At 51.8% G+C, this 13,365-nt stretch overlaps 7 protein-coding genes across 7 annotated transcripts; 4 read left to right on the top strand and 3 right to left on the bottom strand.

Annotated features, from left to right (window-relative positions):
* Nucleotides 1-503: 503 nt before the first annotated feature.
* On the bottom strand, nt 504-1,034 carry M436DRAFT_40468 (Sm-like ribonucleoprotein; the record flags this gene model as incomplete). Its single annotated transcript, XM_013574725.1, has 1 exon — nt 504-1,034. The coding sequence occupies one exon, from the start codon at nt 1,032-1,034 to the stop codon at nt 504-506; it is 531 nt and encodes a 176-aa protein (XP_013430179.1).
* Nucleotides 1,035-1,352: 318 nt separating this feature from the next.
* Nucleotides 1,353-2,048, top strand: M436DRAFT_39791 (mitochondrial import protein Pam17; the record flags this gene model as incomplete). Its single annotated transcript, XM_013574614.1, has 2 exons — nt 1,353-1,787; nt 1,836-2,048. The coding sequence occupies 2 exons, from the start codon at nt 1,353-1,355 to the stop codon at nt 2,046-2,048; spliced, it is 648 nt and encodes a 215-aa protein (XP_013430068.1).
* A 213-nt stretch (nt 2,049-2,261) lies between these two features.
* M436DRAFT_40528 (GroES-like protein) lies at nt 2,262-3,478 on the bottom strand (the record flags this gene model as incomplete). Its single annotated transcript, XM_013574740.1, has 3 exons — nt 2,262-2,645; nt 2,704-3,372; nt 3,428-3,478. 3 exons carry the CDS (start codon nt 3,476-3,478, stop codon nt 2,262-2,264), a joined length of 1,104 nt encoding a protein of 367 aa, XP_013430194.1.
* Nucleotides 3,479-4,304: 826 nt separating this feature from the next.
* Nucleotides 4,305-5,814, top strand: M436DRAFT_70222 (uncharacterized protein; the record flags this gene model as incomplete). The annotated part of the gene is made up of 2 exons (XM_013574911.1): nt 4,305-4,596; nt 4,649-5,814. The coding sequence occupies 2 exons, from the start codon at nt 4,305-4,307 to the stop codon at nt 5,812-5,814; spliced, it is 1,458 nt and encodes a 485-aa protein (XP_013430365.1).
* A 433-nt stretch (nt 5,815-6,247) lies between these two features.
* Nucleotides 6,248-7,798, top strand: M436DRAFT_39724 (WD40 repeat-like protein; the record flags this gene model as incomplete). The annotated part of the gene is made up of 1 exon (XM_013574599.1): nt 6,248-7,798. One exon carries the CDS (start codon nt 6,248-6,250, stop codon nt 7,796-7,798), a length of 1,551 nt encoding a protein of 516 aa, XP_013430053.1.
* Nucleotides 7,799-7,939: 141 nt separating this feature from the next.
* M436DRAFT_70219 (MFS nicotinic acid transporter-like protein Tna1) lies at nt 7,940-10,053 on the bottom strand (the record flags this gene model as incomplete). Its single annotated transcript, XM_013574910.1, has 8 exons — nt 7,940-8,282; nt 8,346-8,701; nt 8,758-8,922; nt 8,983-9,244; nt 9,304-9,509; nt 9,565-9,609; nt 9,673-9,761; nt 10,047-10,053. The coding sequence occupies 8 exons, from the start codon at nt 10,051-10,053 to the stop codon at nt 7,940-7,942; spliced, it is 1,473 nt and encodes a 490-aa protein (XP_013430364.1).
* Nucleotides 10,054-11,606: 1,553 nt separating this feature from the next.
* M436DRAFT_40720 (uncharacterized protein) lies at nt 11,607-13,259 on the top strand (the record flags this gene model as incomplete). Its single annotated transcript, XM_013574782.1, has 1 exon — nt 11,607-13,259. The coding sequence occupies one exon, from the start codon at nt 11,607-11,609 to the stop codon at nt 13,257-13,259; it is 1,653 nt and encodes a 550-aa protein (XP_013430236.1).
* Nucleotides 13,260-13,365: the final 106 nt, after the last annotated feature.

Raw genomic sequence — 13,365 nt, 5'->3', positions numbered from 1 at the left:
ATGAATTGAAAAGTTTGAAAATTGAACAGAAAATGCTTCTTCTACACACGGTCGTGACTTTCGCACCTCATACTCTTGCCTAAGGGCGGTGAAGCTGGTTTTGACCACGCCCCGTAGACGTTCCGGCTGCCTCGCCATATGCGCCAGTTTCCAAGCGCCGCTATGCTCTTGCGCTCTGACTCCTGATATCTGCATCGTCTTGGAGTACTTCTTGGCGAACAAGAATTGGGTTTGTTTCATTGAAAGTTCGGGTAATCTCATCGACAAAGTATCAGCGACCACCGAAGCCTGGTGGAGGGAAGCCTCTGCCTTGTCCTGGAGGAGGCTGGAAGCCAGGAGGTGCGCCGAAGCCAGCTGTCTTGATATTAGTATGACTGCATGAATGGAGATCGTTACGAGTCAGCTTACGAGGAGCACCGCCAGGAGCGCCAGGGAAGCCGGGAGGAGGACCTTGGAATCCAGCTGGAATCGTAAATTAGCTGAGGTTCGGGAACAGCAAAGGTTCAAAACATACGAGGACCACCTCTACCACCAAAGCCTGGTGGAGGAGCACCGGGAAAGCCTCCAGGAGCGCCAGGGAAACCAAAGCCGGGGGCGGGGCCGCCAACACCTGCAGCGGGACCAGTAAGACCAGTAGGAGGAAGACCCCTGCCTGCCGGGCGAGTGATGCCAGGGCCAGCAGTCATGGTGGGAGCACCGGGGCCAGCGGGACCGTCCTTGGCCAGTCTCGCCGAGGGATCTGCGGGCGGAGGACCTTCGACAGTCGAGGCAACGATGTGAGCACCGCGAACGATGGTGAGGCCAAGAGTACGCTTCTCCTCGGTCTCGACGAATTGGGGCTCTGCCTGTCCAGGAGCAGCCGACTTGTTGGGCTTGCGCTTTACTCTGCGGAACTCTTCCGTATCGGCGAGGACGAGGTTCATGTGCTTGTCGAAGGCGAGCATCTGGCCGGCCATCTGGCGACCGTCCATCATGGTGACGCGCAGGCGGTAGTTGATCAGGCCTTGCATCTTGCCCTGCTTGTTCGCGGCCATGCTGAAGGTCGATGCGCGCGGACGCGACTGCTGTGAGAGAGGAAGTTGGTGGTCCGGGAGGTGTGCGCGAGTGGTGCGGCGGGGACGAGAGAGGCAGCGGAGGTATGCGACGGCGTGGTGCGGGCTGATGGATGGATGGCAAGAATTAAAGAGTCGGTCGCTCTTGCTCTTTCCCTAGGGCAGCTTGCGCACTTGCCTGGCAAGTCTGCGCCAAGAGTTGCGCCTGCCTTCTCCGCATCCACACCACTGAGACCGAAAGAGAAGTTGAAGCTCTCGTATCACGCTCAATCACACACCACACTCATGGCTGCCACAAAAATGCAAACGCCGCTGAGCGTCCTCAGAGCACCTGCTCTCCTCGGTCGCTCCGTCCACACATCAGTCTTCCACGCTACACGACCATCGCCAGCTTTGTCCTCGGCCCTTGTCCTCTCGCGTCATGCGTCATCCGCTGCTTCGACCTCGACCACTCCCACACAGTCGCAAACACCACAGCTTACGTGGGATGAGTTCCTCAAGCTCCGCCGTACTCGTCGCTTCATCAACCTTGGCTCCTCTGCACTCAGTGGTGCTGCCAGTATCGGTGTTGCCGTCCCGGCTTTCGCCGAGTTCGAGATCGAGAACATTGGTGCTCAGATGACTGGCTTGGATCCCATGTTCATTATTGGTGGTAGTCTGATGGGTGTTGGTGCTGTTGGCTGGCTGTTGGGTCCTTTCTTGGGTACCACCTTTTTCAACATCTGGAAGGGAAGCGTGAGGAAAGAATTTGCTAGGGTAGGCTATGATTCACTCTGCTCTCAGTTGGGGACGTATTTACTGACCGCATGTCAATTACAGAAAGACAAGGATTTCTACTCGCACATCAAGAGATTCCGCGCCGACCCCGCCAGCTCGTCTGTCAACAATCCGGTGCCGGACTACTACGGCGAGAAGATCAACAGTGTTGCCGATTACAGGCGATGGCTGAAGGACCAGAGAGCCTTTACTAGAAAGAAGAACAAGAACCTGCTTTGAGCGGACCGACCTTGACCTTACACACACCTGTATTACCACCATTTTGTTCAGCGCAGGAAGCTTGAGCTATTAGCGAATCCATGTCGACATTCACTTCGATTCTCTCGTGTCCTGTGAGTAGTTCCCAAAACTGTAGCAGATTTTGCAAGTCTTTGCTTCCAAACTGCAGACATGATGTCTGATCCAAAATATAATGCTCGACCATCTGCTTGATCAAAACTTGGCTCCCAGCTCCTTTTCCTTCTTGATTTGTTCTTCATCAACCACAATGATTGCTTTGCCTTGGATCTTTCCTCCATGGACCAAATCCACCAAATCTCCGATCTTGTCAAGACCGTAGAATGGGTTGGTCTTCACCTTGATACCATGCTCTGCGACAAATTTGAGCATGCTTACACTCTGCTCAGGTGAACAGAGCAGAGATCCCTTGACTCTGATATCACGGAAAACAAACTCTGCGAATGGGATGGTGACATTGTCTGGCTGAGCAATCTGTACCATAGTACCGTGCATCTTGGTCAATGCACAAGCCAGTCCAGCAGCATCATCGGCATCGCTCAGCGTGATTGACGCATCAACGCCAGCACCTCCGGTGACCTGTTGTCGATAGTATGTAAGCATAAAATTTGATGTATCCAAAAGCAGACGATTTTACCTTTTGTACTTCTGCAACCACGCTCTCTTTACCTTTACGTGCATCAACAACTACATGTGCACCATTCTCCTTGGACACGGCAAGTCCTTCATCTCTGGCGTCGACACCAATAACATTGAGACCAAGTGCTTTTGCAAACTGGATACCGAGATGTCCGAGACCACCCCCCGACCCGACCAAGGCAATCCACTCGCCACTCTTGAGGTTGGCCTCCAATACACCATTCCAGATTGTTCTTCCAGCACATGCAAGTGGCGCTGCACTTTCGAGCGTCACCTCGTCTGGGATGGGAGTTGAGGTTCTGGAATCCACAAGTGCATACTCTGCGAAGAAGCCATTCCTGTGTACACCTGAGTGGCCTTCGATGTTCGTGCAGTATTGTCGCCACGTTTCTGGGCCAGAGCAGTCTTGACACCGGCCACAGGGGTGGTAGGGCAGTCCACACATGACGCGATCTCCGACCTTGAAGTTCTTTACAGCATCCCCGACTGCGACCACGGTGCCAGCACCTTCGTGAGAAGCTGTTACGGGAAGTTTGGTTCCGAATGTGCCATGCTGTACCATGGAATCCGTATGGCAGTTTGAGGCGACACCGATCTTGACTAGAATATCCTCTGGAGCAAGGTCTTTGGGGACAGGGATAGTGTTGATTACATATGGTTTGTCAAACTAGATTGTTCATTTAGCTTGAATGCTTTGTGAACAGATGGGAATTGTGTGATACCCCGACGACCTGGATAGCCTGCATCTCTTGAGGAATACTCTTGGATCCCATGTTTGATATCGTATCTGGATCCGATGGTCTACAATGTATACGCAGTAGGTGGTAGTCGAGCGATAGAAGAGCGTGTCATTGAATCTATCGATAGTGTTTAGAGAGTAAGACGTCATGCGGGGTTGATGTCGTCTGCCAGGTCGGCGATAGCGACGCTATCGCCGAAATGGTACCGATAAATTGAAGCCTTTCGACGTCTCCCCTTCATCTGTGTCGAGTGCTCGATCAGACATTGAGCTTCCAACGTACTATTGTTCTGTCAGAGGGAATCGGTTAGTATATAGGACAGGTCTCGATCGGAAGTCGAGCTTCAACGAACGATTTCACCATACAGAGACAGGTTCTCGAGGTCACTGCCCACCACGATGTTGCCTCGACGAAGCGATTGCAGGTAGAGACTCATGAAGGCGGATCGTAATTATCAGTCGAAGAGCTTGTTGCTTCTCTCTGAATAGAGAGGCTACGTGATCGACTCCTCCGATCTAGCCCTCATAGGCTTCGAGATCTGCAACCGCTGTCAGATGAGGCTTTCAGTGTTCTTCGGACTACCTGTGCAACGAGCGGCTCTATGACAAGTGCAAGAGTATTGAGGAAGTCAGAGCTAGGAAGACCTCGTTGGCGTCGAACTCTGCTATCGCCGGGAGTTAGCCGCAACCAAGAGGTCCGGGCGGGCCATTGAGGGGCTCTTTCCGTGCGCGAGAAGCACCACCTTCCACACTCGGGAATGCTGTCTCGAACACAGAATCAACACTGATACTCTGTATCAGCTCACTCCTTCCCTTGCCTTTGCGTATTCACTCTCTTGTTCCCCTTTTCGCTAGCATTGATGGATTCGCTGGCTCTTGCGTCCAGCAGCCATGCGCAGACCAAGAATGTCCCTCTTGTTTGCAACATATGCCCACTGAAACCTACCTTCAGCGATCTATCTCATCTTCTCACTCACATCAGCTCTAAGGCTCACCTGTCGACCTACTACAAGCTGAAGATTCGCTCGAGCTCCGATGAAAATGCTCGCCAGACCGTCGAGCACTACGACATATGGTACGCCGAGAATGACATCGAGTCTTCCATGTCGGATCGTATGAAGAACAAAGAGGAACGCAAGAAGATCAAGACTGGTACTTAGCTGCTTGTTTTCGCTCGAATCATCTTTACTAATCCCATTATCAGAGCCTCATTCCAACGTCAAGGCCATCAAGAAGGAGTCTCACTCGCCAACGCTCACTCCATCGTCAACATCCTACGACGACGCACCATCGGTTTACCCTCACCCATACGCTGCATACGCACCCATGTACACTTGGGCACCTCACCCTTACCTGCATCACAGGCAGGACTCACTCTTCGAGGAAGACAATCAGCAGATTCCGAGTGAGCCTCCCGTCATGCCGCGAAAGCGTAAGGTCAAGGCCGAGACGCCTCATACAGGAGATCTTGACGAGGAAGATGACACCAGCAAGCTCAAGGGTGTTGTTTGGCCAGGTATGGGCCTCTTCGACGCAGCCACTCCGGAGTTGAAGAGGAAGCGCAACCAGAAGAAAGACATCTCTGTCAACGAACGCCTTGCCACCATGTCTGAGGGAGTCCAGAAAGAAGAGCTGATCTTCGATTCGGCCGGTAGCCTCTGCAAGAAGCGTGACATCACTGGCCACCCACAGCCCGAGGACGATGTGCTGCCAGGCGAGGAGCTACCTTCTAGGCCACCCAAGGTCAAGCGCGCACCCCGAAAGAAGCTTGACGACAACAAAGCTCTCGAAGAGAAGAAGCCTCTAGAGGACAAGAAGCCTCTAGCAGACAAAGATGCCAACGCCCGCATCAAAACTGCCACTCGCGCCAAGTCCAAGAGAAGAGGTCGTAAGCAGCAAGCCGATGCTGCTGTCACCATCGACATGCAGGAAGAGGATCATTCTCAGGAGGAGGCACGCCGCAAGATCAAGCGCAACAAGCGCAAGAAGGTTCCCATCGACGAAGCCGAAGAGGAGGTTGAGGCTCAGGTCGACATGAAGGAAGCCACCTTCGAGCAGCCTGTCGTCATGTCGCAACTCACATCTGGATATCAACAGGCTCCGATGTACGTTGCAGCAGCACCTATGGGCTTCAGACCAGCCGAGCCCAATTACATGGCGGGTCAGAGTTACTATCAATTCCCGGCTGAGCAGAACAACCCCTTCTCGTACGACCCAAGTGCCTTGGCGACATGGGACTACTTTGGGTACGGCATGGGAAGCAGCATCGCAAACCCCCTGTTCTCCGGCATGTACGGAGGTAGTTTTGGCGATGATGACGACGAAGACAACGAGGGAACCATTTCGGCACCCATCTCGGAGTCGCAATAGTGAGACGAACGGAGGAGTTGCACTGACCGAAAGCGAGAAAGTGAGGAAGTGAGGAGTATATATGGGGCATTTGCTTTATGAACGATCATGGCGGACACACAATGGCAGGTTGCAAACTGGGAAGGACAAAAGTACTTGATTCTCTTTTCTATCTTAGCTCGAACAGCATATGAGGCATGGGACGTACATACACTATATGATAGCTGCAGCATCTGCGCTTGCAGGTAATGCTAATTTTTGCACTTCCACACAGACAGTTGATTGCTTTGATGGCGATAGAGTAGAGGAAGGAGCAGCGACGCTCGACGAAGGAAGTGAAGCTTCAGCGCCGGACTTTGCGGAGTTTGCGAGGCAGGCGCGAGCGACGACGTCCAAAATTTCTTGAACTTGTCGACGAAGAAAAAGACAAAGCACGCCAATCCAACAAAACAGAATGTCGACACAGTTACCTCCCCCGTCAAAACGACAAAAGACTGCGGCCGCCGCCCGGGCTCGCGAACAGGTCGAGCCCGAGCAGATGCCCGATGGCATCCAGCGCATTCAATTCATCGACGCCGACTCGGGCGAGTCTCAAGGACCCGTAGTCACTGTACCTCTGTCAGAACTGTCGCCCAAGAACCTCTCATTGCTGTTGAACACTCTCCTCGGCCGCGAAGACCCCAGCGAGCGCCTTCCCTACCGTTTCTACGATCCCCTCGGTACCGGCGATTTCGATCAGCAAGCCATCATCTCAGCCTTCCTGTCTGGCGACTCGACAACCGAAGTCCAGCTTAATATCCCCTGTCGCGCAGAGGCAGTCTTCCGTGTCAAAGCTGTGACGAGATGTTCCGCCGCGATCAGCGGACACGGCGAGGCTATTCTGGCAGCACAATTCTCTCCATCCTCGTCTTCGCGTCTGGCTACTGGTAGTGGTGACAAGACTGCACGTATCTGGGATTGCGATACCGGTACGCCTATGCACACACTCGCCGGTCACACCGGATGGGTGCTCACAGTCGCCTACTCCCCGAATGGCGACATTCTAGCTACGGGTAGCATGGACAACACGATACGCTTGTGGGATGCCCAGACCGGCAAGCCTCTCGGGGGCCCAATGAAGGGTCACTCCAAGTGGGTGACGTCGATGTCTTGGGAGCCATATCACATGCAAGAAGTCGGAAGACCCCGGATCGCCTCTGCTTCAAAAGACGCCACCGTTCGTATCTGGGATGTCACCAGCAAGCGCGCTGATATAGTCTTGACTGGACACAAGAGCAACGTGTCTTGCGTACGTTGGGGAGGTGCTGGTCTTATCTACACCGCCTCACACGACAAGACCATCAAGGTCTGGTCTGCCGAATCTGGTACTCTCGTTCACACCCTCAACTCACACGCCCATTGGGTCAATCATCTCGCTCTATCTACCGACTTTGCCCTACGTACCGCCTTCTACGATCACACTGGCAAGAAGGGCGTTCCGGCGACGCCTGAGGAGAAGCGCGCAAAGGCAAAAGAGCGCTATGAGGCTGCTGCTGGCGTCAACAACCAAAAGAATGGTGGAAAGGCTGTCGAGAGACTGGTCTCAGCCAGTGATGACTGCACAATTTACCTCTGGACACCTATGAGCTCAACGAAACCAGTCACTCGTCTGTTAGGCCATCAGAAACAAGTCAACCACGTCACATTCTCTCCCGACGGTACCCTTCTCGCCTCTGCTGGATTCGACAACCTGATCAAGCTGTGGAACGCTGCTGATGGAACTTTCCTTTTCACACTCAAGGGCCATGTTGGTCCTGTGTATCAAGTCGCTTTCAGTGCCGATAGCAGACTGCTTGTCAGCGGTAGCAAGGACACTACCCTCAAGGTCTGGGATGTCAAGACAGGGAAACTCAAGGAGGATCTGCCTGGGCACAAGGACCAAGTCTTTGCTGTAGACTGGAGCCCAGATGGTGATAGAGTGGGCAGTGGAGGTCAGGACAAGCAAGTCCGTGTCTGGAGAAACTGATGTTCGAGATTTTGTGATACCCCTGAATATTGAAATTTTCACTTCGTTTGCATTTCGTTTCGCATCTTGACTTCTACCAATCTGAGATTGAAAGCAGGTAGAAGCGCTCTCTGCCTTCTGGTCATTCGGGCACTTTCTACTTTACGTGACGTAGAGGAAGTCGGGTCTCTTGTCTCCCAACATTCTGATCTCTGCGTCGTCCTTGCCCTCGACCCAGTGATCGCGCTTGCCTGCTTGTCTCTTCTTGTTCTCGGCCTTGAGTAAGAGGTGTGTCATCAAGCTGCCGCAGAACAGGAAGAGAGACAGGTATGCCAACACTACTCCGTGACCGAGGTAGAATTTTGGCTTGTCCCTAGCTCTGTAGATATTTGAGCTCACGACGCCTTGTAAGTTACCCCATCCGATGACGATGCCGATTGTGACACCTCTTTTGTAGGCTCCTTCGACGTTGTTGGAGCACCAGGTGACACTGTTACTGATGAGACTACATATGAAGTCAATCAGTATTTACCCTTTCCAAAGAGACACACCATTTCAAGAAACTTACGGATAAATGCCCAGAGCACCCAAGAAAGTGCCCGCATACTTGACATGCGGGTTTTGACTCGCGATCAACATGACAAAGCCCACGATTCCGATCAGCGACACAAACACATTGATCAACCCTCTCTTTTGCGTTCTGTCCGCGATAGCACCGATGACGACAGTAAATACAGCAGCGCAGGCGTAGGGAGGTACGGAAAGCAAGTTTGCTGTTGTACCGCTGTAGCCGAGTGCGTTGATGATGGTGGGCAGGAAGAGAGAGAAGGCGTAGAGTGCGCCGTCGGCTCCCATGTAGATGACTGCGAAACACCAGGTTTTCCAGTCCGAGATGCTTTGCCAGAAGTAGGTCATTTTGAATTCCTATTGAGTTTTATCAGTATCGAGGAAAGTTGGGTTGGATGAGGGGATGGGGATACCTCATGTTCGGCACTTGCTTGCTGGTCTTCTTTGAGTCTTCTGATTACTCTGGCGCGGTCATCGACAGAGAGGAAAGTTGCCTCGTCGGGGAAATCGTGGACCATCCAGTAAGAAACAATGCCAACGACTACGGTGACCAAGCCTTCAAGAATGAAGATCCAAGCCTAGATCCAGAGTTTGTTAGCATGAAGCTTCAGGATGTTGCTTTTCTCAGTCTTTCTTACCCAACCTGGCTTGCCTCCAACTCCCTTCATCTGAGCGATTCCAGCTGCCAAGAGTCCACCGAATGATCCTGCCAGTGCTGCCGCCGAGAAGAAGATGGCTGCTCTGATACCAAGTTCCTTGCGCTTGTACCAACACGACAGATAGTAGTTAACACCAGGGAAGAGTCCTGCCTCTGCAAAACCTAGCCACCAGCGTGCAGTAGCAAGGCCAGCGAAGTTGTGGCATAATCCCATGGTTACCATGACTACACCCCAGAGTGTCCTGTATTTTCAAGTCTAATTAGTGCCAGAACTCGAAAGGCTCTAGGGAATGCGACTAACATGATGACGGGAAGAAAGACACTAGGTCTCCATTTCTTAAGCAAGACGTTGGTCAAGGGCTCAAAGACCGAGTATGAGACGAAAAAAATAGAGAGTGTTGCGTTGTATTGGCCAGGCGTGAGATGGAGGTCTTTGGCCAAGCCGTCGACTTTGGCATTGCCGATGTTTGTTCGATCGAGGAAGGAGATGAGGTATAGGAACGAGAGCTGTTACTGCATAAGCCATGGTGCGAAGGCGCAAGGAGCGAACAGTAACACTGACCCATGGGATGAGTTTGAAGTCGAGTTTTCGGACGAGAGCTTTGTCCTATTGTCGTACATGGTCAGTTGACCTGGCTTGAGTATGATTGTGGAACAGGAAGGACATTACTATTCTTGCTCTCTCTTCATCGCTGAGTCCAGCATCAGGATCATAGTCGCCAGTATTAACAGTCTCGAGCTTGGAGACCCCAACTTTTTCTTCCATAGGTGACTGCGACATTGTTGCTAGAATTCCTCTGCAAGCAGATAGGTGACACAAGAAACCAGAAATCCAAAAGGAAAGATCAAGCATGAGCGGACGATGGTAGCTATGTACTCGAGCGACGGGTCAGGCTATGATCACAGATAACCGACGATCCCTCCAGCCGGGAAAGATACATGCTTTCATGTGATCATCCTTTATATACGTTTTGCTTTTGTCCAATCGAGTCTCCCTTGCACGTTGTCTCTCACCCAATCAGACGCTATCATTGACGAGACAACGTGCCATGGCTGAGGATGAACGGTATGACGTTGAGCTTATTACACGCCTTGGACAACTTTTCTCCGCGCCTTTTCGAGTGGCATGGCTTGTGTTTGCTTATCATCTCAGAAGGTTTGCAAAAGGGCTTGATGAAAGCCAAGGGAGGCGTCGAGCTAAGGACTGGGGTGGTGGAGAAAAATGCTGGGGGTGCGGGGTATCATTGGCCGAGATCGGGGTTCTTGCCGTTGTTGGTATGCAGTGGTTGATTATTTGACATCCAACTTTCATTCATGCAACTGACGAAAGCTGACCATCGACAGGGGAAGCTCTGCTTCGAGTAACTTACGCGCTGTCCTCGCGGCAGATCTAGAACCTCGAAACTTTGCAGAAGCAGAGGAGTCTGGATCGTTGGACAGTGATATTACTTCGACATGGACATTTACGAATCACCACTGGCAAGTGGTACCAGATGAGACTTCTCGGGGAAAACTCGCAAAATCAGGGAGACAACTAGAATATCCAAAGAGTCGACTCTGTTCGGGAGATCGCTAAAATTGTTCAACTGACATGTGCTTTGAACGCAAGAGACATGATATAGGATATTCGCTGTTTCTTAAAGTCTCATGGACCATCTCGTCACCACCGGGTTCATCATCTCTTCTCACAACCCATCACAACTTCATAAGCTGAGTTCTGAAGTTTGTCCCCTGGACTTGTAGTGACATTCCTCCCGACAACAATACATTTGTGGCTTGAAGGCTCACACGATCGTAGACCTGGATCTAGCACCAGACAAATGATGACCATCGTATTGACTCTCGTGATACCTGTTCGCGGATAACTTTGTTGCACATCTCCAAAAGTAGTGTGAAGATCGAGACGATCTCGTTCATAACTATGAGCTCTGTATGAGGACAACAAAACCCGAGTACCCAGGGAGTACGGAATCATGTCGGTGCTTAGCCTGTTTACCACACTTCACGTGCTGTAGTAGCCAGACATCGACTCCTGACTTGAAACAACATGAACTAATAGCCATCGTATGAACCTGAGATGACAATGTAAAGCTTCAGATACCCGATAAAGGCATGATGAGGTTATGCGAGATATATTCTTGTTGTTAACTTCCTACTATATCAATATCTATCATGAGCGAAAGAGTTGTACAAGTTATCGTGATGATTTGAGGCTCTCCAACATACGGTTGGGTTAGGGTTGGCTCACTTTCGTCTCTCTGTATACCATCACTTCAGTGTTGAAGTAGGCAAGAGCGACTTCAGTGCTTCTTGCTAGCCTCAGTATCGATCCCAAGTACCACCCCTCTGGCACTTGCGGCACTTCACACCACTCACCCTTCTCACATCTCAGAGCCGGAATTTTGCTTTCTATCACACGTCTCTTTCTCTCTTATCTATATAACCAACATGTGGCAGCTACCACCCTCTACCTTCTCTTCTCAACACACATCTCGTCCTCAACCTCTCCCTTCCTCCTTCTATCCTCAACATCCTCCCTTCTCTTTCGGCCCTCGACACGCTCCTTCTCAAGTTCTAACACCGACACAACTTCCTTCCATCAACATGGCCAACACGGCACGAGATACTCACATGGCCGACACCATGGAGATGATCAGAAGACTAGCGACACTGGAGACCGAATTGAGAATAGAGAGGGAGCAACATGCATTGGCACAACAATGCATCACTCACATGGCCCAACAGCTTGCCAGACGTGATCAAAGATCTGCCACACCAGCCTTCAGAGAAACCATCGAACACCGCGGCAGAAGACTCGAGAGATTTGATCGCGATGTTGGATCCAGGACTCGACCAGAGACCGGGCAGCATGCAGGACCAGGAGGCAATGGAGGCAGAGAGCAGACTGGAAAACAGAAGGTTCAGGAGGACGATCTCATCACTTGTGATGATGAAGATATGCCAGTGAATTCTGTGCATTCGCCTTCTCTGGTACCCTGCAAGACACGCCCTACTCCTATCGGTCCTGGTTCCGAACAGACATTCAGAGCCAAATGTCTCGCCTTCTTAAAGCAGAATGACGCCAAACACGAGGTAGCGAACACTGGCAAGGAGAAGGAAGGTACACTTCTCACTTTCGAAAACAGCGGTGACATCTGCAGCGAGAACATGCTCCCGAGCAACGGCAGTGTTGCACAACCCTCTCAAGACTTCGGCGAACAAGTCGCAAAGACGCCAGACTTCCTTACGCTCAAGAGCTTGTCACACCGCTACAAGAATCAGACGCCCACAGGACCGTCTCTCAACGCATCCAGATGGGCTGCACTAGGAAAGAGAGTCATCAAGCCAGAGGTGGAAGAAAATCTGATGCAGTTCACTGAGGATGATGAGATATCTGAAGAAACTGTGGTCGAGGAGCGCAAGGAATCTCTGACTGAGGAGCAGCTCGAAGAGGCAAAGCAAAAGCGTGCAGCAGAGCTCCGACAGAACCAAGCACTGGTCATGTTTGATCCTGCCCCTAGCGAGGACACGCTTCGCACAGTTCTTGTCACGGACATCCCCAAGAACAAGTCAGAGACAGATGTGATGCGCATGGTCTCAGGAGGCATGGTCGTCAAGGTCCAATCGATGAAAACTGGATTGATGAACATTGCGCCAACCATCAACAGCAAGACGATGATGATCACGTTCTTGCAAGCCAAGGACGCTCGTGAGTTCGTGAGATCAGTGAAGGACAGGGTCGAGCCGAAGTTCAGTATCCTCAAGACACCGACCTACCCCGTCAACGGATACCTGGCCGATGACATGATGTACAACGGCATCACACGCTGCTTGGCCATTCACGGCTTGCATGAGAACGTCTCATTGAAGGATCTCTGCGAAACCACTTGTCCGCGCGGGCTCAAGTATGGCAACGTGCTCGACGCATACAGAGACAAGCAGGGCGTGTGCCATCTGGAGTTTACATCCGTCTCGGCAGCGATGAATAGTCGATGGGAGCTCATGAATAATCTCTTCAGACGACTCACTAAAGTGGTGCATGAAGCTGATCCATGCGACCGCAAGATTCCCGGCACGGCTGAACAAGGAACGAAGGAAGAAACTGGAGCCGAGGATTCAGAGGGCGAGATTGAGGAGTCGGGAGACGGAGGCGAGACTGACAATGAGACGCAGGCAGGAGCGGTATCCGAGTCGGAGTCGCCCACAGGAGAAAAGGATGCAGATGGATGGCCCATCGGAGGCTTGGATTACGATTGAGCCAGGAGGTCCCAGCAGAGGAGGGATAAATTCGGCGAGAACGAAATAAGGGCGAGGAATCTAGGACCATGATATTCGAGGCAGCTGATTATGAGCATTGCAGTCG

The sequence above is a fragment of the Aureobasidium namibiae genome, assembly GCF_000721765.1.
Source record: "Aureobasidium namibiae CBS 147.97 unplaced genomic scaffold scaffold_3, whole genome shotgun sequence".
In the NCBI taxonomy this organism is placed as follows: Eukaryota; Fungi; Ascomycota; class Dothideomycetes; order Dothideales; family Saccotheciaceae; genus Aureobasidium; species Aureobasidium namibiae.
This window is presented reverse-complemented; position numbering and strand designations above follow the sequence as displayed.